Source organism: Cetorhinus maximus, chromosome 17 (genome assembly GCF_964194155.1).
Source record: "Cetorhinus maximus chromosome 17, sCetMax3.hap1.1, whole genome shotgun sequence".
Lineage (NCBI taxonomy): Eukaryota > Metazoa > Chordata > Chondrichthyes > Lamniformes > Cetorhinidae > Cetorhinus > Cetorhinus maximus.
In genome coordinates this window covers 71,858,455-71,881,083 of record NC_135895.1, presented here as the reverse complement: position 1 = coordinate 71,881,083, position 22,629 = coordinate 71,858,455, and the positions used below count along the sequence as shown (strand labels likewise).

General features: G+C 47.6%; 1 protein-coding gene across 1 annotated transcript in view; it reads right to left on the bottom strand.

Moving 5' to 3' along the window:
• tnr (tenascin R (restrictin, janusin)) overlaps positions 1-22,629 on the bottom strand; it is a 484,923-nt gene that overhangs the window by 435,145 nt on the left and 27,149 nt on the right. Inside the window, exons 2-3 of the mRNA XM_078561777.1 lie at positions 14,210-14,686; positions 4,543-4,806 (exon numbers count right to left, since the gene is read on the bottom strand). Coding sequence (XP_078417903.1) covers positions 4,543-4,806; positions 14,210-14,686 — 741 coding nt within the window. The remainder of the gene's footprint in view (positions 1-4,542; positions 4,807-14,209; positions 14,687-22,629) is intronic.

Below are 22,629 nucleotides of genomic sequence, written 5' to 3'. Positions count from 1 at the left end.
ATCTGTACACTAACTTTTTTTTGATTCATGTACCAGGACACCCAGATCCCTCGGTACCATTGGATTTTGCAATCTCTCTCCATTTAAATAGTATCCTGCTTTTCTATTCTCTCTGCCAAAGTGGACAATTTCACATTTTCCCACATTATACTCCATCTGCCAATTCTTTGTACACTCACTTCACCTGTCTACATCCCTTTGCAGACTCTCAACCTCCTCTTGACAATATATAACCTACCTATCTTGGTGTCAGTGACAACTTAGCTACCATACATTGAGTCCCTTTATCGAAGTCATTGCTATAAATTGTAAGTAGTTGAGGCCCCAGCATTGACCCCTGTGGCACTCCACTAGCTAGAGCTTACCAACCTGAAAATGACCTATTTATCCCTACTCTCTATTTCCTGTAGCTAACCAATCCTCTACCCATGCTAATATGTTACTCCCTACACCATGTGCTCATATTTTGTGTAGTAACCTTTGATGTGACATCTTATCAAATATCTTTTTGAAAATTCAAGTACACCACATCAATACCCTTTATTCATGTTGCTGTTACTTCCCCAAATAACTCTAATGCATTATTTAAACATGACTTTCCTTTCACAAAACCATGTGGGCTCTGCCTAATTGTATTCTGATTTTCTCATTATCCTGCTATAGCCTCCTTAATAATGGATTCCAGCAATTTCCCAGTGACAGATGTTGGGCTAACTAGCCTGTAGTTTCCTGCTTTGTCTCCCTCCTTTCTTGAAGAAAAGGGTTACATTAGTTATTTCCCAAGCTGCTAGAATCCTTTCAGTATCTAAGGAATTTTGGAAGATCATGACCAATGCATCTACTATCTCTGCAACCATTTCTTTTAAGGCCATCTGCAGGCCATCATGTTCTGGGGACTTGTCAACCTTTAGCTTTCCCAGCAACTTTTCCCAGTGATGGTGACTGTTTCAAGTTCGTCCCTCCCTTTCACCCTTTGATTTTCAAGAATATTTTGGAAATTTTCTAAGTCTTCAACAGCGAAGACAGACACAAAATATCTGTTTAATGCCTCCGCCATTGCCTTGTTTTCCATTATTAATTTCCCAGACTCTCTCTTGAGAGAGCTAATACTAGCTTTAGTTACTCTTTTCATACTTAACTACTTGTAGAAGATCTTACTATTGTTTGTTTAATATTTCATGCTAGCTTTGTCTCATATTCTACTTTCTCCCTCTATTTATTTTTGAGTCATTCTTTACTACCTCTGTCCAATCTTCTGACCTATTACTAATCTTTGCAGATTTGTACAGTGTTCCTTTCAATATGATATTATCTGTAACTTCTTTATTCAGCCATGGATGATGCATCCTTCTCAAAGAGCCTTTCTTTCTCACTGGGATAAATCTTTGCTGAGAGTCATTAATTATCTCCTTAAAATTCTGGCACCACAACTCTACTGTCCTACCTATAACGTAGTTTCCCAGTTCGCATTAGATATTTCTCCATATCCTTCTAATTACCTTTATTTAGATTTAATACACTAGTCTTAGAACCATACTTCCCACCTTTGAACTGAACTTGAAATTGCTTCATGTTATGATCACTGTCACCTAGAGGCCACTTTACTATGAGGTTATTGATTCACCCTGTCTTATTACTCATTGCCAGATCTAGGATAGCCAGCTCCCTGGTTGCACTCAACATGTACTGCTCTGAAAAATTATCCAGAATAAACTCTAACAACTCATTTTCCAGGCTACCTTTGCCAACCTGATCTGCCCAATCTATGTGTGAATTAAAGTCACCAGTGATTACTTCAGTAACTTTCTTACTTGACTCTTGCTGTATACACTGTCCTACGATGTAACTACTGTTAGGGGGCCAAAAATCTATTCCTGCAAGTGACATCTTTCCTTTTCTATTTATCATCTCTACCCAAACTGATGTCTCATTTTGCTGTTTCAACTGTACTAATAAATTCCTTTATTAACAGAGCTACCCCACCACCTTTTCCCAGCATCCTGTCATTCTGAAACATCAAATATCCTTCAATAATCATGTCTCAGCCTTGGTCACCCTGCATCCATGTCTCTGTAATGGTTATCATGTCATACATTCCTATTTCTATCTATGCTAACAATTCATCCATTTTGTAGTGAATGATGCATGCATTCAGTGACAGCACCTCTAACTCTGTCTTCCTACTATTTTTGATAACCACACTCTAGTTACCATTACGTAATTTGCTACCCTGCTCTATTACCTTGCCATTTCCCTTTCATTTACCACATCTCTTACCTTATGATATAGTGATCACACTTATCCAAATGCTCCCCCACAGACCCTTGGTCCCTTGGCCCACCTCATTCCTAGCACCAGATCTAGCAATACCTCCTTTCTAGTTGGACTGAGAACATACTGATCAAGGAAGTTCTCTTGAACATATTTCAGAAATTCATCTCCCTCCTTACCCTTTAATTTCCCAAATATCGATTGGGATTTTGTTAGAGTAATGTCCCCAATATTACCACTCTATAGTTTTTGCCCACCTCTGTCATTTCCCTGAAGATTTGTTCCTCTATCTCTCTCTCACTAATTGGAGTCCGTAGAACGCCCCCCAGTCATGTAATCATCCCCCTTTTGCTTCTGAACGCTAACCAAATGGATTCTGTCTTTTCCTCCTCATGGACATCTCCTCTTCTGAACACTTTATATCCTTGAATATTAAGCACACAGTCCTCGCCATTTTCACCACATTTCCATTATTGGCACCACATCATATTCCCACACAGCTGTTTGTGTTTGTAGCTCAGTAACCTTATTCACCACACCGTGTGAATTGACATACATGCAGTTGAATCCTGTCTTTGTATTCCTCATAGTCCTTCTAAGTTCACTCCTATCTAAAATGGTACTACTTCCTTCTGTAGTGCTGTCCAACACCCTCACTCCTTACAGCACCTTATTCTTCTTCTATCTTCTATATGCTGGTGCCCATCCCCCTGCCAATTTAGTTTAAACCCTCCCACACCTCAAATGTCAACTTCTCTGCGAGGACATTGGTCCCTGTTGTTTTGAGGTGCAACCCATCCCTTTTAAATAGGTGCCTCCTGCCCCAGAACTGGTCCTCATGTCCTGAGAATCTGAAGCCCTCCCTCCTGCATTGTGCTTCAAGCCACACATTGATCCTCTCTATCGGTCTATTTTTAATCTCACTAGCGTGTGGCACTCAGAGTAATCCAGAGATTACTGCCGTTGAGGTTCTACCTTTTAACTTCCTCCCCAGCTCCTGAAAATCTGACCATATGACCTCAATATCTGGCCTCTCAGTGGCGTTGGTACCGATGTGCACCACACACTGCCTTCCCCCTGCAGAATGTTCTGCACCCTCTTCATGGTGTCTTTTAAAAGGAAAGCAACAAACCATGTGGAACCCACTGTGACAGTGACAGAAATGCTTATCTGTCCCGCTGATTACAGAATCTCCTATAATGACTGCATCTCTACTTGCCCATTAGTGCCATGGTCTGGACTGTGCTCCTTCAGGGTATTGTCACTGCCAGCGGTCTCCAATGCTGAGTACCTGTTTGAAATGGGCACATACCCTGAAGACTCCTGTACGACCCGCCTCTCTCTACCCTTCTGGATGGCCACCCACTATCCTAACCCCTCACTGCCTGTGGGGTGACCACCTCCTAGAGCGTATGATGCAGGAAACTCTCATCCTCCCTCAGCAGTGACTCCAGCTGCCCCTCAAACTGGGAAACCCTGAGCTCGAGCTGGAACTTCCTACACACGTCGTCACCCAAGATGCGTGAAGCGTCCTGAAATTCCCACATGGCACAGGAATTGCAAACAGGTCTCTGATACCCATCCATAATGTCAAACAAAACCTTTCAGTTTAGTACCTTGCTTGAAGTATGAATCTTAATGAATACCTTGAGACCTGCTCTGTATTATGAATTAATTTTCTGTTATATTAACACCAATTGAATATTGTTAATTTCCCAATTCCCATTTTGAACAAATACACTGGTTTGAGTTGATACACCTGTGAATATACCATAACCATATGAGGAAGCATTGGGACATTGAGCAAAAGCTTGGCAAAAGTGTTAAGTTTTAAGGATTGCCATAAAGGATAACATTGGTGGAATGAGGCAGAAAGATTTATGAAGGGAATTGCTGAGCTTTGGAACAAGGCAGTTGAAGACTTAGCCCAGAGTGATGGAGCATTTAAAGTTAGGGATGCTTAAGAAGCCAATTCTTGTAGTTTTAGGAATTCAAAGATTCTGAAGGGTTGTGGGCATGGAGATGATCACAGGGATAGGGAGGGGCAAGGTTATGCTGAGATTTTAAAACAAGGATGAGAATTTTAAAATCAAGATGCTGCTTAACCAGGAGCCAGCGTGAAATTTAGAAGCACAGTCTTTCAAACTCAGGCAGGCATGCAAACGTGCAATTGTGTGAGAGAGTGTAGATGTATAAATATGCAAACATCTGGGACATTGCAGTCATACAAGCATGCCAGAGTGTGTAGTGAAGTACGTATCAGATACTTACGAGTGGTGATCCGTGAGCTGATGGGCACACTCAGCTTGTTCTTTAGCAGGGCATAGACATGAATGTTGTATTCAATACCAGGTTCCAATCCTGTGATGCTAGCTGCAGTCCAGTTCCTTGGGACACGTAGCTCTGACTGTAACCCGTCTGGGATGTTTGGAGTGTAGGTGATGAGATACTCAGTGATTACCACAGGGCCCTCCCACTCCAGGGCAATGGTGTGATCAGTGACTCCAGTCACTCGGAGACTCTTAGGTGGAAACACTGAGAGAGACAAACATCAAGAGATTCAGCCAATGATTTCAATACCAACACATGGACATTTCTCTGTCATAACAACATAAGAATTAGGAACAGGAGTAGACCATTCAGCCCCTCGAGCCTTCTCCGCCATTCAATAAGATCATGGCTGTTCTGTTTGTGTTTCGATTTCCACATTCCCATCTAACCCTGATAACCTCTGATTCCCTTGCCTAACAAGAATCTATCTACCTCTGCTTTAAAAATATTCAATGACCCCACCTCCACCACCTTCTGAGGCAGAGAGTTCCAAAGTCACACAACCCTCAGAAAAAACTTCTCCTCATCTCTGTCCTAAAAGAGCCACCCCTAATTTTAAACCAGTGCCCCCTAGTTCTGGACTCACCCACAAGAGGAAACATCCTTTCCACGTCCACCTTGTCAAGGCCGTTCAGGGTCTTGTATACTTCAATCAAATCACCCCTCACTCTTCTAAACTCCAGTGGAAACAAGCCCAGTCTGTCCAACCTTTCCTCATAAGACAACCCGTTCATTCCAGGTATCAATCTAATAAACCCCCTCAAACTGCCTCCAATGCATTTATATCCTTCCATAAATGAGGAGACTAAAACTGCACATAGTATTCGAGGCGGGGTCATTGAATATTTTTAAGGCAGAGCTCAATTGATTCCTTTGCCTAACAAGGATCTAAGGTTATCAAGGATAGATGGGAATGTGGAATTTGAAATATAAACAGATCAGCAAGGATCATAATGAATGGCAAAGCAGGCTCAAGGGGCCGAATGGCCGATTTATGCTCCTCTTTCATATGCTCCTAATCAGGCAGTGGCGAGGCCAGCAGTGGGTCTTCCCCTAGAATAAAGACCCCCCGAGGCAGAAATCTCGCCTGAAGGCCGCCAGCTCTCGTGCTCAGCAGCATTGCTGGGGAGGCTGTGGCTGTGGCTGTGGCTGGAAGTACGGGCACCAGAGTCCCAGAATCACAGAGCGACCCGGGCCACAAGTAAGTAATGTGGGAGAGGAGCGGAGGGGGGTGGGGTGGGAGCAGGGACAGGGGTGGGGGTCATGGAGAGAGATGGGCAGGCAGCAAAGCAGGAAGGTGGCTTTCAGTGGCCCCTCGATCAGGCAGTGAGTGCCTTTGGTCAAGGGAATCCCCCTCGGATGCGGCGTGCAGACCGCACAGATTCACCGGCCCAGCAGCTGGGGATGAGGCCTTTAAGTGATCGTGAATTGGCCACTGGGAGGCCTGAATTGGCAATGGGGCAGGAAGGTCAACCATTGGCCTTCACGTCTAGAAATTAATTCTGGAGAAGGGGGATATTGGTACCCCACAATCCCAACAAATTAAATTCCCTTCCCACCTCCAAGCTCACCACCAGTGAGAGCATATCCATGTATTCCACCCACGTATCTCTGTTACAGGGTGATATCTACGTATTTTTTTAAGTTTTATCGGATGTGGGCATTTATTTCCTATCTCTAATTGCCCTTGAGAAGGTGGTGGTGAGCTGCCTTCTTGATCCGCTGCCGTCCATTTGGTGTAGGTACATCCACCATGGTTTTAGGGAGGGAGTTCCAGGATTTTGATCCAGCGCCAGTGAAGGAACGGCGATATATTTCCAAGTCAGGATGGTGAGTGACTTGGAGGGGAACTTCCAGGTGGTGGTGTTCCCATGTGTCTGCTGCCCTTGTCCTTCTTGATGTTAGTGGTCATGGGTTTGGAAGGTGCTGTCGAAGGAGCCTTGGTGAATTCCTGCAGTGCATCTGCTGCTGTTACTGTGTGTCGGTGGCGGAGAGAGTGAATGTTTGTGGATAGGGTGCCAGTCAAGCAGGCTGTTTTGTCCTGGATGGAGTCGAACTTCTTGAGTGTTGTTGGAGCTGCACTCATCCAGGCAAGTGGGGAGTATTCCATCACACTCCTGACTTGTGCCTTGTAGATGGTGGACAGGCTTTGGGGAGTCAGGAGGTGAGTTACTCATCACAAGACCTGCTCTTGTAGCCGTAGTATTTATATGGCTAGTCCAGTTCAGCTTCTGGTCAATGGTAACCCCCAGGATGTTGAAAGTGGGGGATTCAGTGATGGTAATGCCATTGAACATCAAGGGCCGATAATTGGATTCTGTCTTGTTGGAGATGGTCATTGCCTGGCACTTGTGTGGCTCAGAACGTACTTGCCACTTGTCAGGCCCAAGCCTGGATATTGTCCAGGTCTTGCTGCATTTGAACATGGACTGTTTCACTCTCTGAGGAGTCGCGAATGACGCTGAACATTGTGCAATCATCAGCGAGCACCCACTTCTGACCTCATGATGGAATGAAGGTCATTGATGAAGCAGCTGAAGATGGTTGGGCCAAGGACATTACCCTGAGGAACTCCTGCAGTGATGTCCTTGGAGCTGAGATGATTGACCTCCAACAACCATCTACCTTTGTGCTGGGTATAAATCCAACCAGCGGAGAATATTCCCCCGATTCCCCTTGACTCCAGTTTTGCTAGGGCTCCTTGAGCCACACTCGGTCAAATGCTGCCTTGATGTCAAGGGCAGTCACTCTCACCTCCCATCAGGAGGTGAGTTTCCTGGCAGAACCCAAACTGGGTGTCAGTAAGCAGGTTATTGCTAAGCAAGTTCCGCTTGATAGCACTGTTAATGGCCCCTTCCATTGCTTTACTGATGATCGAGAGTAGATTGATGGGGCGGTAATTGGCCAGGTATGTCCTGCTTTTTGTGTACAGGACATACCTGGGCAATTTTCATAGATGCCAATATTGTAGCTGTACAGGAGCAGCTTGGCTAGGGGTACAGCAAGTTCTGGAGCACAAGTCTTCAGTACTATTGCCGGAATATTGTCAGGGCCCATAGCCTTTGCAGTGCCCTGTGTCTTCAGCCCTTTCTAGTTATCACATGGAGTGAATCGAATTAGCTGAAAACTGGCATCTGTGATGCTGGGGACCTCCGGAGGAGGCCGAGATGGATCATCTATTCAGCACTTCTGGATGAAGATTATTGCAAATACTTCAGCCTTATCTTTTGCACTGCTGTACTGGGCTCCTCCATCAAGGATGGGGATATTTGTGGAGCCTCCTCATCCAGTGATTGTTTAATTGTTCACCACTATTCATGACTTGTTGTGGCAGGACTGCAGAGCTCAGATCTTAGCTCTGTCTATCACTTGTCGCTTATGCTGTTTGGCACGCATGTAGTCCTGTGTTATAGCTTCATCAGGTTGACAGCTCATTTTTAGGTATGCCTGGTGCTGCTCCTGGCATGCCCTCCTGCACTCTTCATTGAACCAGGGTTTATCCCCTGGCTTGATGGTAATGGTAGAGTTGGGAATATGCCTAGCAATGAGGTTACAGATTGTGTTCCAGTACAACTCTGCTGCTGCTGTTGATGGCCCACAGTGCCTCATGGATGCTCAGTTTTGAGTTGCTAGATCTGTTCAAAATCTATCCCATTTATCACTGTGGTAGTGCCACACAACACAATGTAGGATGTGAAGGGTGTCAATGTGAAGATAAGACTTTGTCTCCACAAGGCCTCTGCAGTGGTCACTCCTACCGAACTTGCCACGCCCCTAGCCAAGCTGTTCCAGTACGGCTACAACACTGGCATCTACCCAGCTATGTGGAATATTGCCCAGGTATGTCCTATCCACAAAAAGCAGGACAAATTCAACCCGGCTAATTACTGCCAAATCCTCTCCATCATCAGTAAATTGATTGAAGGGGTCATCAACAGTGCTATCAAGCAGTATTTACTTAGCAAGAACCTGCTCACTGACGCTCAGTTTGGGTTCCGCCAGAGCCACTCCGCTCCTGACCTCATTACAGCCTTGGTTCAAACATGGGCAAAAGAGCTGAATTCCCGAGGTGAGGTGATAGTGACTGCTCTTGACATCAAGGCAGCATTTGACCGACTGTGGCATCAAGGAGACCTAGCAATACTGGAGTCAATGGGAATCGGGGGAAAACTCTGGTTTGGGTCATACCTAGCACAAAGGAAGATGGCTGTGGTTGTTGGGAGTCAGTCATCTCAGTTCCAGGATATCACTGCAGGAGTTCCTCAGGGTAGTGCCCTCGGCCCAACCATCTTCAGCTGCTTCATCAATGACCTTCTTTCCATCATAAAGTCAGAAATGGAGATGTTTGCTGATGATTGCACAATGTTCAGCACCATTCGCGACTCCTCAGAGAGTGAAGCAGTCCATGTCCAAATGCAGCAAGACCTGGACAATATCCAGGCTTGGGCTGACAAGTGACAAGTAACATTCTCACCGCACAAGTGCCAGGCAATGACCATCTCCAACAAGAGAGAACCTAACCATCACCCCGTGACATTCAATGGCATTACCATCACTGAATCCCCCACTATTAACATCCTGGGGGGTTACCATTGAGTAGAAACAGAACTGGACTAGCCATATAAATACTGTGGCTACAAGAGCAGGTCAGAGGCTAGGAATCCTGCGGCGAGTAACTCACCTCCTGATTCCCCAAAGCCTGTCCACCATCTACAAGACACAAGTCAGGAGTGTGATGAAATACTCCCCACTTGCCTGGATGAGTGCAGCTCCCAAAACACTCAAGAAGCTCAACACCGTCCAGGACAAAGCAGCCCCCACTTGATTGGCACCACATCCACAAATAACCACTCCCTCCACCACCGACGCACAGTTGCAACAGTGTGTACCATCTACAAGATGCACTACAGGAACTCACCAAGGCTCATTTGACAGCACATTCCAAACCCACGACCACTACCAACGAAAAGGACAAGGGCAGCAGAGACATGGGAACACCACCACCTCGAAGTTCCCCTCCAAGTCACTCACCATCCTAATTGGAAATATATTACCATTCCTTCACTGTCGCTGGGTCAAAATCCTGGAACTCCCTCCCCAGCAGCACTGTGGGTGTACCTACACCACATGGACTGCAGCGGTTCAAGAAGGTAGCTCAGCACCACCTTCTCAAGGACAACTATGGATGGGTAATAAATGCAGGTTTAGCTAGTGACCCCCGCATCCCATGAATGAATTTATAAAAAAGTTGAAACCTCGAACAGGAGGCACTGGCTATAGCAAGTTCTCCATGGCAAATAGTGACTTTTCCAATCGATAGTTAATCAACTGCAGAGGAGCAAAGATCAGAGGCTCACAGTGCTTACCTTCCCCAAAATTCCCCAAAACCCTTACCCACACCCCAAAATCAACCCAAACCCCTCACCCACACCCCAAATCAACCCAAACCCCTCACCCACAAAACAAAACTCATCCACACCCCAAAACCCCCCCAAATACCTCACCCACACCCAAAACACCTCAAAACCCCTCAGCCACAGCCCAAAACACCCCAAAACCCCTCACCCATGCATGAAAACACCCCAAATCCCTCACCCACACCTCAAACCCCTCACCCACACCCCGAAACACCCCAAACCATAAAACCCCACAAACCCCTCACCCTAGGACATCCCAAAATCACTCACCCAAACCCAGAAGCACTCCAAACTCCTCACCCACTCCCTAAAACCCCCCAAACACCGAAACACCCCAAAACCCCTCACCCACACCCCAAAACACCTCACCCGCACCCCAAACACCCCAAACACCGAAACACCCCAAAACCCCTCACCCATACCCCAAAACCCCTCACCCACACCCCAAATGCCCCCAAACATGGAAACACCCCAAAACCCCTCACCCATACCCCAAAACCCCTCACCCACATGCCAAAACCACCCAAAACCTTTCACTCAAACCCCAAACTCCCTCAGAGCCCCTCACCCACACCCCAAAACCTCCCAAACCACTCACCCTGAAACACCCCAAAACCCCTCACCCATACCTCAAAACCCCTCACCCACATGCCAAACCCCCCCAAAACCTTTCACCTAAACCCCAAACTCCCTCAAAGCCCCTCACCCACACCCCAAAACCTCCCAAACCCCTCACCCCAAAACACCCAAAACCCCTCACCCATTCCCCAAAACCCCCCAAACCGCTCACCCCGAAACACCCCAAAACCCCTCATCCACACCCCAAAACCTCCCAAACCCCTCACGCCAAAACACCCCAAAGCCCCTCACCCACTCCCCAAAACCGCCCAAACCCCTCACCCACACGCTGATATACCCCAAAAACCTGAAACACCACAAAACTCCTCATCCACACCCCAAAACACCCCAAAAACCTGAAACACCCCAAACCCCTCACCCACATCCCAAAATCTCCCAAGACCCTCACCCACACCCCGAAACACCCCAAAACTGCTCGCCCACACCCCAAGGTCCCCCACCCACAAATCAAAACACCCCAAAACCCCTCACCCACACACCAAAATACCCCAAACCCCTCACCTACAGCCCAAAGCCCCCCCAAAGCTCTCACCCACAAATCAAAAAACCCAAAAATGCCTCACCCAAACACCAAGACGCCCCCAAACCACCCCCCCAAACCCCACATCCACACCCCAAAACCCCTCACCCACCCACAAACCGAGATGCCCCCAAACCCCTCACCAACACCCCAAAACCCCTCACCCACACACAGGAACACACCAAACCTTACATCCATACCCAAAACACCCAAAATGCCCAGATCCACACCATGAAACCTCCCCAAAACCCCTCACCCACACCCAAAACCACTCCAAAAACCTCACCCACACCCTGAAGTCCTCCCAAACGGCCCCCAAAACCCCTCACCCACACACCAAAACACCCAAAACCCCTCACCCACACCACAAAGCCCCTCACCCACACGCCAAAACACCCAAAGCTCCTCACCCACACCCCAAAATGCCCAAAGCCCCTCACCCACACCCCAAAATGCCCCAAAACCCCTCAGCCACAACCCAAGATCCCCCATACCCCTCAGCCACACCCCAAACACCCCAAAGCCCCTCACCCCAAAACCAACCAAACCCCTCACCCACACCCTGAAACGTCCCAAAGCCCCTCACCCACAGCCCAAAACATCCAAAAGCCCCTCACCCACACCACAAAGCCCCTCACCCACACGCCAAAACACCCAAAGCCCCTCATCCACACCCCAAAAACGCCCAAAGCCCCTCACCCACAGCCCCAAAACGCCCCAAAATCCCTCAGCCCACACCCAAGAATCCCCCATACCCCTCAGCCACACCCCAAAACACCCCAAAGCCCCTCACCCCAAAAATACTCCAAACCCCTCACCCACACCCTGAAACGTCCCAAAGCCCCTCACCCACAGCCCAAAACACCCAAAAGCCCCTCACCCACAACACAAAGCCCTTCACCAACACCCCAAAACCCCTCACCCACACCCCAAAGCCTCTCACCCACACCACAAAACCCCTCACCCACACCCCAAAGCCCCTCACTAACACTACCAAATCCCTCACCCACACCCCGAAACACCCCAACCCCCAAAACCCTTATATACCCCTGAAACTCCCCCAAACCCCTCATCCATAACCCGAAACACCCCCAAACTCCTCACGCACATCCAAAGCCTCCTCACCCACATACCAAAACACCCCAAAACCCCTCACCCACACCCTAAAACATCGTAAAAACCCTCATCCATTCTCCATACCTCCGCCAAACTACTCACCCACACCCCAAACCCCTCACCCACACCCCAAAATCTCCCAAACCCCTAACCTACCTTGAAAACCCCAAAAGCCCTCCCAAACCCCTCATCCACACCCAAACCCCCTCCCCCAAACCCTCATCTACAACCCAGACCCCCTCCCCCAAACCCCTCATCTACACCCTGAAGCCTCCACAAACCCCTCACCTATCACCAAAACCCCCCAAGCTCCTCATCTACCCCAAACCCCTCATCTACCCCCAAACCTCTCATCTACCCCCAAACCTCTCATCTACCCCCAAACCCCTCAGCTGCACACCAAAATCCCTCCAAACTCCTGACCCATCCCAAAGTCCCCTCCCTGAGCCCCTCACCTACCCCTGAAATGCCCTCAAACCTCTCACCCACACCCCAAAACTCCCAAACACCTCACCTATACCCAAAGGCACCCCAAACCACTCACCTGCCCACCAAAACCACGGAAGCCCCTCACCCACACCCCAAAACCACTCCAAACCCCTCAACTGCCCCCAGAACACTCACCCACCCACCAAAACCCTCACCAACTCCACAAAGCCCTCATCTGCACCCAATGCTCCCAAACCCCTCACCTACACCCCAAAACCACTCCAAAACCCTCAACTACTCCCGAAAACTCCTAACCCATACCCGAAAATCCCTCACCTCCCCCCCACAACTACCCAAGCCCCTCACCTATCCCGAAGTCACCCCAAACCACTCACCCACACCCCAAAACCCCAAAAAACAGCTCACCTGCCCCCCAAACCCTCCCAAACTTATCTCCTAACCCCCAAACCACCCCCCCAAACCCCACACCGGCCCCAAACCCCTCACCCGCACCCCCAAATCCTCCAAAACCCTCACCTACCTCCCCGAGACCCCAAATCACTCAACTACCCACAAAGCCCCCAAAACCCCTCACCCACACCCTGAAGCCCCCACAAACCCCTCAACTAATCCCCCAAACTCCTAACCCATTCCCCAAAACCCGTCATCTACCCCGCAAGCCCCTCACCTACCCCCCAAAACCCCTCACCTACCCCCCCAAAACCCCTCACCTGCCACAAAGCCACCAAAACCACTCATGCACACCCCAAACCCCCCCAAACAGCTCACCTATCCCCCATGGCCCTCCCGAACCTCCCACTTACCCCCCCAAAACAATCCCAAACTCCACACCCAGCCCTCAAAATGCCTCACCAACCCCCAAAACCCCCAAATCACTCACCTATCACCAAGCCCCTCACCCACACCCCAAAACTCACCCAAAAACCTCACACACCAACTGAAACTCCCCCAAAATTATCACCTACCCTTTGAAACACCCAAATCCTTCACCTACTCCCCAAAACCCCCCAAACCCCTCACCTACCCCCCAAAACTCCCCAAACACCTCACCTACCCACCACCCACTGTCACCTACCAACCCGAACCCTTTTCTTTCCAGGATGCCCAGGTGAATGTTCATGTTCCCCACCTTCCTGAGAATCCCCCCCATCCACATTGACCTCCCCAACCTCCTGCTCCCCACTCTCAGGGTCTCTGTCTGCCTCAAACTCCTCACCTACACCCCAAAGTCCCCCAAACATCACACCTACCACCAACCACCCCCCCAACCCTTCACCCACACCCTGAAACACCCCAAATCCCTCACTTAAGGCCCAAAACACGCCAGACCACTCGTCCACACCACGAAACCCTCCCCAAACCCCCAAACACCTGACTCCTCCCTCACCCCCTCCTAACCCCACCCTTTGCAGTCACCCCACACTGCCATCACAACACACTGGGCTGTCAATGTAAGGAGTCTTACCTTTGCCACAATCCTGCCCTGTGTAGCCATCCTGACAGGAGCAAACTCCATGGTTACACAGCCCCTTGTTGCTGCAATCATTCAAACACCTCAGCTGGTTACAGTCCTCTCCAGTGTAGGCCTCGTCACACAGGCAGCTATTGTTAACGCACTGCCCATGTCCTGAGCAATCTCTGGGACACTTCAGCTGCCCACAGTCCTCACCCTTGTAGGGTTCCTCACAGACACACACTGCATCCACACACAGGCCATGCCCACTGCAGTCCCTGGGGCATCTCAGCTCACTGCAGTCCTGTCCTGCATACCGTCGGTCACAGAGGCACTGCCCATCGACACACCTCCCATTCCCGCTGCAGTTGGATGGGCAGCATTGCACCATGCAGCCCTTGCCTGTCCAGCCAAGCTCACAGCTGCAGTCACATGTCTCCATGCTGAAGTTTCCATGGCCATTGCATATGGGGGCATAGTCAATACGACCTGGGGAGAGAGAGAGAGAGAGAGATACAGGAATTAGGAAGACTGAGTGCCCACGTCTCTGACTGAGAGTATTGACCTGGGGGTGATGGAGTGGGGGGAGGCTGTGAGGGGAGAGAAAGAAGGAAAGAAAGAGAGAGAGAGGGAGGGAGAGGGAGAGAGAGAGAGAGAGAGAGAGAGAGCTGGGAGAGAGAGAGAGAGGGGCAGGGAGGGGGCTGGGAGAGAGAAAGAAAAAAAGAGGGGGAGGGAGGGGGCTGGGAGAGAGAAGGAGAGAGCGTGCAAGAGGGAGGGAGGGAGAGAGAGAGGAGTGGGACTCTGACTTTCTGCACTCTGGCAATTACACAAACTGATCTCCATGTCTGTGGTACTTTCTCTTTTAAGTTATTCATAGCTGTAAAAACTCCTCTTTCCTATCTTCTTATTGGGTGCTTGTGTGTGTATGAATTTGTGACCATCCCCCAGGTTTGAATGTGTGAATAAACTAAACTCCTGATTTAACCCGAATGAGAGTTGGCTGCAAGTCACTTTAAAAACTGACCTCACAAACAAAGGGTTTGTGGAAACACGCCACAGTTTATTTCAAAAATTAAAACACCTCTGACAGTGAGAAAATAAAGGAGTTCAGTTTTGCCTCTCTCCCCTCCTCATAACATTATAGAGGGAGTTACAGCACTGATGGGACCTTATAGATAATACAGGGTACAGCTGGGCCCTTATGAAGTCTGTATGTAATTGATGGAGACCTTAGAAAAAGATATATATAGGGTACTGCTTGTGTCATCAGGTTTAGATTAGCAATGGAGAAGAGCAAGCAACAAACTAAAGTAAAAACAGAATTACCTGGAAAAACTCAGCAGGTCTGGCAGCATCAGGGGAGAAGAAAAGAGTTGACGTTTTGAGTCCTCATGACCCTTCAGCAGAACTGAGTAAAGTTAGGAGAGGGGTGAAATATAAGCTGGTTTAAGGTGGGGGGGAGGGGAGAGAAGTTGGGGCGTGCGGGTGGTTGTAGGGACAAGCAAGCAGTGATAGGAGCAGATAATCAAAAGATGTCACAGACAAAAGGAACAAAGAGGTGTTGAAGGTGGTGATATTATCTAAGAAAATGTGCTAATTAAGAATGGATGGCAGGACACTCAAGGTACAGCTCTAGTGGGGGTGGGGTGGAAAGACTGACAGGGTATTACAGTTATAGGTTTAAAAATAATGGAAATAGGTGGGAAAAGAAAAATCTATATAAATTATTGGAAAAAATAAAAGGAAGGGGGAAGAAACGAAAAAGGGGTGGGGATGGGGGAGGGAGTTTAAGATCTAAAGTTGTTGAATTCAATATTCAGCCCAAAAGGCTGTAAAGTGCCTAGTCGGAAGATGAGGTGCTGTTCCTCCAGTTTGCATTGGGCTTCACTGGAACAATGCAGCAAGCCAAGGACAGACATGTGGGCAAGAGAGCAGGGTGGAGTGTTAAAATGGCAAGCGACAGGGAGGTTTGGGTCTTTCTTGCGGACAGACCGCAGGTGTTCTGCAAAGCGGTCGCCCAGTTTGCGTTTGGTCTCTCCAATGTAGAGTAGACCACATTGGTAGCAATGAATGCAGTAGATTAAGTTAGGGGAAATGCAAATGAAATGCTGCTTCACTTGAAAGGAGTGTTTGGGCCCTTGGACGGTGAGGAGAGAGGAAGTGAAGGGGCAGGTGTTGCATCTTCTGCGTGGGCATGGGGAGGTGCCATAGGTGGGGGTTGAGGAGTAGGGGGTGATGGAGGAGTGGACCAGGGTGTCCCGGAGGGAACGATCCCTACGGAATGCCGTCGGGGGGGTGAAGGGAAGATGTGTTTGGTGGTGGCATCATAGAGAGAACATGATGAAACAAAAAAAGGAGTGTGTGATATACATGTCAGGGGAATTCTTCAAGTGAAGACCAGGTCAAATACAATAGGTAGACAGGGGAAGTGAAGAGGAAATAAGCCTGGAAAAGAGACAGAGTTTGAGAATAGAATGGCAGTCAACATAAAAGGGAATCCAAAAATCTTCTACCAGCATGTAAATAGTAAGTGGGTAGTAAGAGGTGGACTGGGTCTGATGAAGGACAGAGAAGGTGAGGTATGCTAAGAGGTGCAGGGCTAGGATAGAATAATTAATGAGTTCTTTGTATCGGTGTTTACTAAGGAAGAGGAATCTGACACAGAATCAGTAGAAGTGGAGATGGTAGAGGGAATGGATGGGGTGAACATTGAGGCAGGGTGTACTGGAAAGGCTGGATATGCTGAGGGCAGATAGGTCACCTGGTCCAGATGGTTTACATCCCAGGTTGTTAAAGGAAGTGGGAGTGGCGATAGTGGGAGGGTTTGTTATAATTTTCCAGTCTTCCCGAGATACAGGGGAGGCACAGAGGGTTGGAGAGTGGAATGTGACACCCTGATTTAAGAAAGGGTGTAAGGACAGTCCTAGCAACTACAGCCATCTGGTCTAACATCAGTGCTGGGAAAGTTTTAGAAACAATAATCAGGGGGAAAATATTTACTGCACTTGGAGAGGTTTGAGCTGATTAAGGAGAGTCAGGATGGATTCGTTAAAGGTTTGACTAATTCATTTTGATGAAGTAACAGAGAAGGTTGATGAAGGGAAATTTATTTTGTTCTTTCATGAGATGTGGGCATCGCTGACAAGGCCAGCATTTGTCATCCATCCCAAATTACCCTCAAATTGAATGGCTTGACCAGTAATTTCAGAAGGCAGTCAAGAGTCAACCACATTGCTATGGGTCTGGAGTCACATGTAGGCCAGACCAGGTAAGGACAGCAGATTTCCTTTCCTAAAGGACATTCATGAACCAGATGGGTTTTTAACAACAATCGATGGTAGTTTCATGGACAACATTACTGAGACAAGCTTTACATTAAGGAATTTATTAATTGAATTTAAATTCCACCAGCTGCCTTGGTGGGATTTGAACCCAAATCCCCAGAGAATTAGCCTGGGTCTCTGGATTACTAGCCCCGTGACATGACCACTAAACCACCATCTCCCCCATGATGTGGTGGATGTTGTTTATATGGACTTTAAGAAAGTGTTTGACAAAGTGCCACATGAAAAGCAGAATGGAGAGACAAGCGGCAGAAGGGATTTAATAGAGAGAAGAGTGAGGTAATGCCCTTTGGTAGAAGGGATAGGGAGAGGCAATAAAGAATAAATGGCACAATTGTAAAGAGTGTGTGGGACAGAGACACTTGGGCGTTCATGTACATCGATCTTTAAAGGTAACAGGACATATCGAGAGTGGGTTTAGTAAAGCAGATGGGATTGGGCTTCATAAACAGAGGTATTGGGTACCAAAGTAGGGGAGATATGCTGAACCTTTATAAAGCTCTGGTTAGGCCCCAACTAAAATATTTAGGAAGGATGTGAAGGTCCTTGAGAGGGTGCGGAGGAGATTTACTGGAATGGTTCCAGGGATGAGGGATTTTAATTACAAGGTTAGGTTGGAGAAGCTGGGATTGTTCTCTTTGGAGCAAAGGAGATTGAGAGGAGATTTGATAGAGGGGTACGAGATTAGGACAGGTTTAGATAAGGTAGACAAACAAAAGCTTTTCCCATTGGCTGATGGTACAAGGACTGGGGGACACAGATTTAAGGTTTTGAACAAGAGATACAGGGGGAATGTGAGGAAGAACTTGTTTACACAGCGAGTGGTGATGACCTAGAACTCGCTGCCCACGAGGGGGGTGGAAGCAGAGACGATGAATAATTTCAACAGGAAACTGGATGGGGACATGAGAGAAATAAACTTCCAGGGTACGGGGATAGAGTGAGGGGGATGGGACTGAGTGGATTGTTCTGCTCATGCTCTACCAGCATGGGCAAAATCAGCTCCATCTGTGTCCTAGTGGATGTATGACTCTATGATGGGATCTTAGCAAAGATTATATCACCTTGAAGGGGCCCTAATAAGAATAAAGCAGGAAGGTCCACCCAGCATCAACCTCGACACCAGAAATGCCATCGACAAACCGAGCCTGGTCGACCCTGCAAACTCCTCCTTACTGACATCTGGGGGCTTGTGCCAAATCTGGGACAGCTTTTTTTTATTCACTTAAGATATAATTGTAAGGGAAAAATGTTATCAACATCAACTAACAGATATATTAAAAGTCTAAAAGTACCACCGCACCTGCCTAAGAACAGTAAAAGGGACTTCTTAGTCCATGGGCATTCTAAAAGATTTTGTAGCACCATTAAGCTTTTGTGCCAACCACTAAACTTAACAGTTGACAGGACTGTAAAGCTCTAGGGGTAGGAATTCAATTTAGTGCAATACTTTATATATAGGCCAGCATTTGTTGCCCATCCATAATTCACAGAATCACAGTGCAGAAGAGGCCCTTCGGCCCATCGAGTCTGCTCCGACAAATGAGAAATACCTGACCTACCTACCTAATTCCATTTATCAGCACTTGGCCCATAGCCTTGAATGTTATGATGTGCTAAGTGCTCATCCAGGTACTTTTTAAAGGAAGTGAGGCAACCCGCCTCCACCCCCTCCCAAGCAGTGCATTCCAGACCATCACCACCCTCTGGGTAAAAAAGTTTTTCCTCACATCCCCCACTAAGCCTCCTGCCCCTCACCTGGAACTTATGTCCCCTCGTGACTGAGCCTTCAACTTAGGGGAACAGCTGCTCCCTATCCACCCTGTCCATGCCCCTCATAATCTTGTACACCTCGATCAGGTCACCCCTCAGTCTTCTCTGCTCCAACGAAAACAACCCAAGTCTATCTTCATAATTTAAATGTTTCATCCCAGGCAACATCCTGATGAATCTCCTCTACACCCCCTCCAGTGCAATCACATCCTTCCTATAATGTGGCGACCAGAACTGCACACAGTACTCCAGCTGTGGCCTCACCAAGGTTCTATACAACTCCAACATGACCCCCCTACTTTTGTAATCTATGCCTCGATTGATAAAGGCAAGTGTCCCATATGCCTTTTTCTCCACCCCATTAACATCCCCCTCCGCCTTCAGAGTTCTATGGACACACATACCAAGGTCCCTTTGTTCCTCAGAACATCCTAGTGCCATGCCATTCATTGAATACTTCCTTGTCAAATTACTCCTTCCAAAGTGTATCACCTCACACTTTTCAGGGTTAAATTCCATCTGCCACTTATCTGCCAATTTGACCATCCCGTCTATATCTTCCTGAAACCCAAGACACTCAACCTCACTGTTAACCACCTGGCCAATCTTTGTGTCATCCGCAAACGTACTAATCCTACCCCCCACATAGTCATCTATGTCGTTTATATAAATGACTAATAATAGAGGACCCAGCACAGATCCCTGTGGTACACCACTGGACACAGGCTTCCAGTCACTAAAGCATCCTTCTGTCAGCACCCTCTGCCTCCTACAACTAAGCCAATTTTGAATCCAGCTTATCAAATTACCCTGTATCCCATGTGCATTTGCCTTCTTTATAAGTTTCCCATGTGGGACCTTGTCAAAGGCTTTGCTGAAATCCATATAAACTACATCAACAGCACTGCCCTCATCTACACACCTGGTCACCACCTCAAAAAAATTCAATCAAATTTGTTAGGCATGACCTCCCTCTGACAAAGCCATGCTGACTATCCCTGATCAAACCTTGCCTCTCCAAGTGGAGATAGATACTCTCCTTCAGAAACTTCTCCAATAGTTTCCCTACCACTGACCTGAGATTCACTGGCCTGTAGTTCCCTGACTTATCCCTATAACCCTTCTTAAATAGCAGAACCACATTAGCTGTTCTCCAGTCCTCTGGCACCGCCCCCGTGGCCAGAGAGAAATTAAAAATTCGGGTCAGACCCCTGAGATCTCCTCCCTTGCCTCCCTCAGCAGTCTGGGACACAAATCATCCGGACCTGGAGATTTGTCCACTTTTAAGCCTGCCAACACCTCCAATACCTTGTCACTCCATATATCAATTTGCTTCAGAACCTCGCAGGCTCTCTCCCCGAGTTCGATTCCTTCATCTTCATTCTCTTGGATGAAGACGGACATGAAGTATTCATTCAACACTCTAGCGATGTCCTCTGGCTCCACTCATAGATTGCCCCCTTGGTCCTTTATGGGCCCTACTCTTTCCCTGGTTATCATCTTCCCATTGAGATACTTATAGAATATCTTGGGATTTTCCTGACTTTTACCAGCCAGAGTTTTCTCATATCCCCTCTTTGCTCTCCTAATTGCTTTCTTAAGCTCCACCCTGCACTTTCTGTGCTCCGCTAATGCCTCCGCTGATTTGCTTCCCTTGTACCTGCTAAAAGCCTCTCTTTTCCTTCTCATCGTAACCTAAATATCTCTGGCCATCCATGGTTACTCCTTCCTATCACCCTAGAGGGAACATGTTGAGCCTGTACCCTCCCCATTTCCTTTTTGAACGCCCCCCACTGCTCCTCTGTAGATTTCCCCACAAGTAACTGTTCACAGTCTACCTCGGCCAGATCCTGCCTTATTTTACTAAAGTCCACTCTCCCCCAATCCAAAACATTTTTTTGCAACTTGTCGATTTCTTTGTCCAGAACAAGCTTAAACTGTACCATGTTGTGGTCGCTATCACTAAAATGCTCCCCCACCACCACCACCTCAGCCACCTGTCCGGCTTCATTCCCCAGAATTAGGTCCAGCACTGAGCCATCCCTTGTTGGATCCTCTATATATTGACCTAAAAAGTTCTGTACACATTTCAAGAAATCCACTCCATCCAAGCCCTTAACACTATGTCTATCCCAATTAATGTTGGGAAAGTTGAAATCACCTAAAATAATTACCCTATTGTTTTTGTTTTTACACACCTCCACAAATTGTGCACATATTTGCTCCTCAATTTCCTGCTGACTATCTGGGGGTCTATAATAAATACCTAATAATGTGGTTGCCTCTTTTTTATTCCTAAGCTCTGACCACAAAGCTTCATTTAATGCCCCCTCCAAGATATCATCTCTCCTTACTGCAGTAACGGACTCCTTAACTAATAATGCAACACCCCCTCCTCTTTTACCCCATCCTCTGTCTCGCCTGAAGATTCTATATCCCGGAATGTTGAGCTGCCAATCCTGCCCCTCCCTCAACCATATCTCAGTGATGACTACTATATCACAATTCCACATGTCAATCCTCACCCTTAACTCATCCGTTTTACCTGTAGTCCTCCTGGCATTAAAGTAGAGGCCATCCAGCCTTGCCTTACTCCCTTGAAGCTTATTGCAGCTGTACTCCCACTGACTTGATCGTTTTACTGTATTATGATGTGTCCCTATTCTGCTAACATTCTGTGTCCCCTCCCCCTGCCAAATTAGTTTAAACTCCTCCCAACAGCACTAGCAAACCCGCCCGCAAGGATGTTAGTCCCACTTTGGTTCAGATGTCGACCGTCCCACTTGTACAGGTCCCACCTTCCCCAGAAATGGTCCCAGTGATCCAGGAATCTAAAACCCTCCCTCCTGCACCAACGCTTAAGCCACGTATTCATCTGTACTATTCTCCTATTTCTGAGCTCACTAGCACGTGGCCCTGGGAGTAATCCAGAGATTACAACCCGAGAGGTCTTGCTTTTTAGTCTACTGCCTAATTCCCTGAATTCTTGATGCAAGACCTCATCTCTCTTTCTACCTATGTTATTGGTACCAACATGTACCATGACCTCTACAAAAACAAAAATACCTGGAAAAACTCAGCAGGTCTGGCAGCATCTGTGGAGAGGAATAAAGTTAACGTTTCAAGTCCACATGACTCTTCAACAGAACAGTTTTGTTGAAGAGTCATGCGGACTCGAAACGTTAACTGTGTTCCTCTCCACAGATGCTGCCAGACCTGCTGAGTTTTTCCAGGTATTTTTGTTTTTGTTTTGGATTTCCAGAATCCGCAGTTTTTTGCTTTTATCTTTATGTACCATGAACTCTGCCATATCAC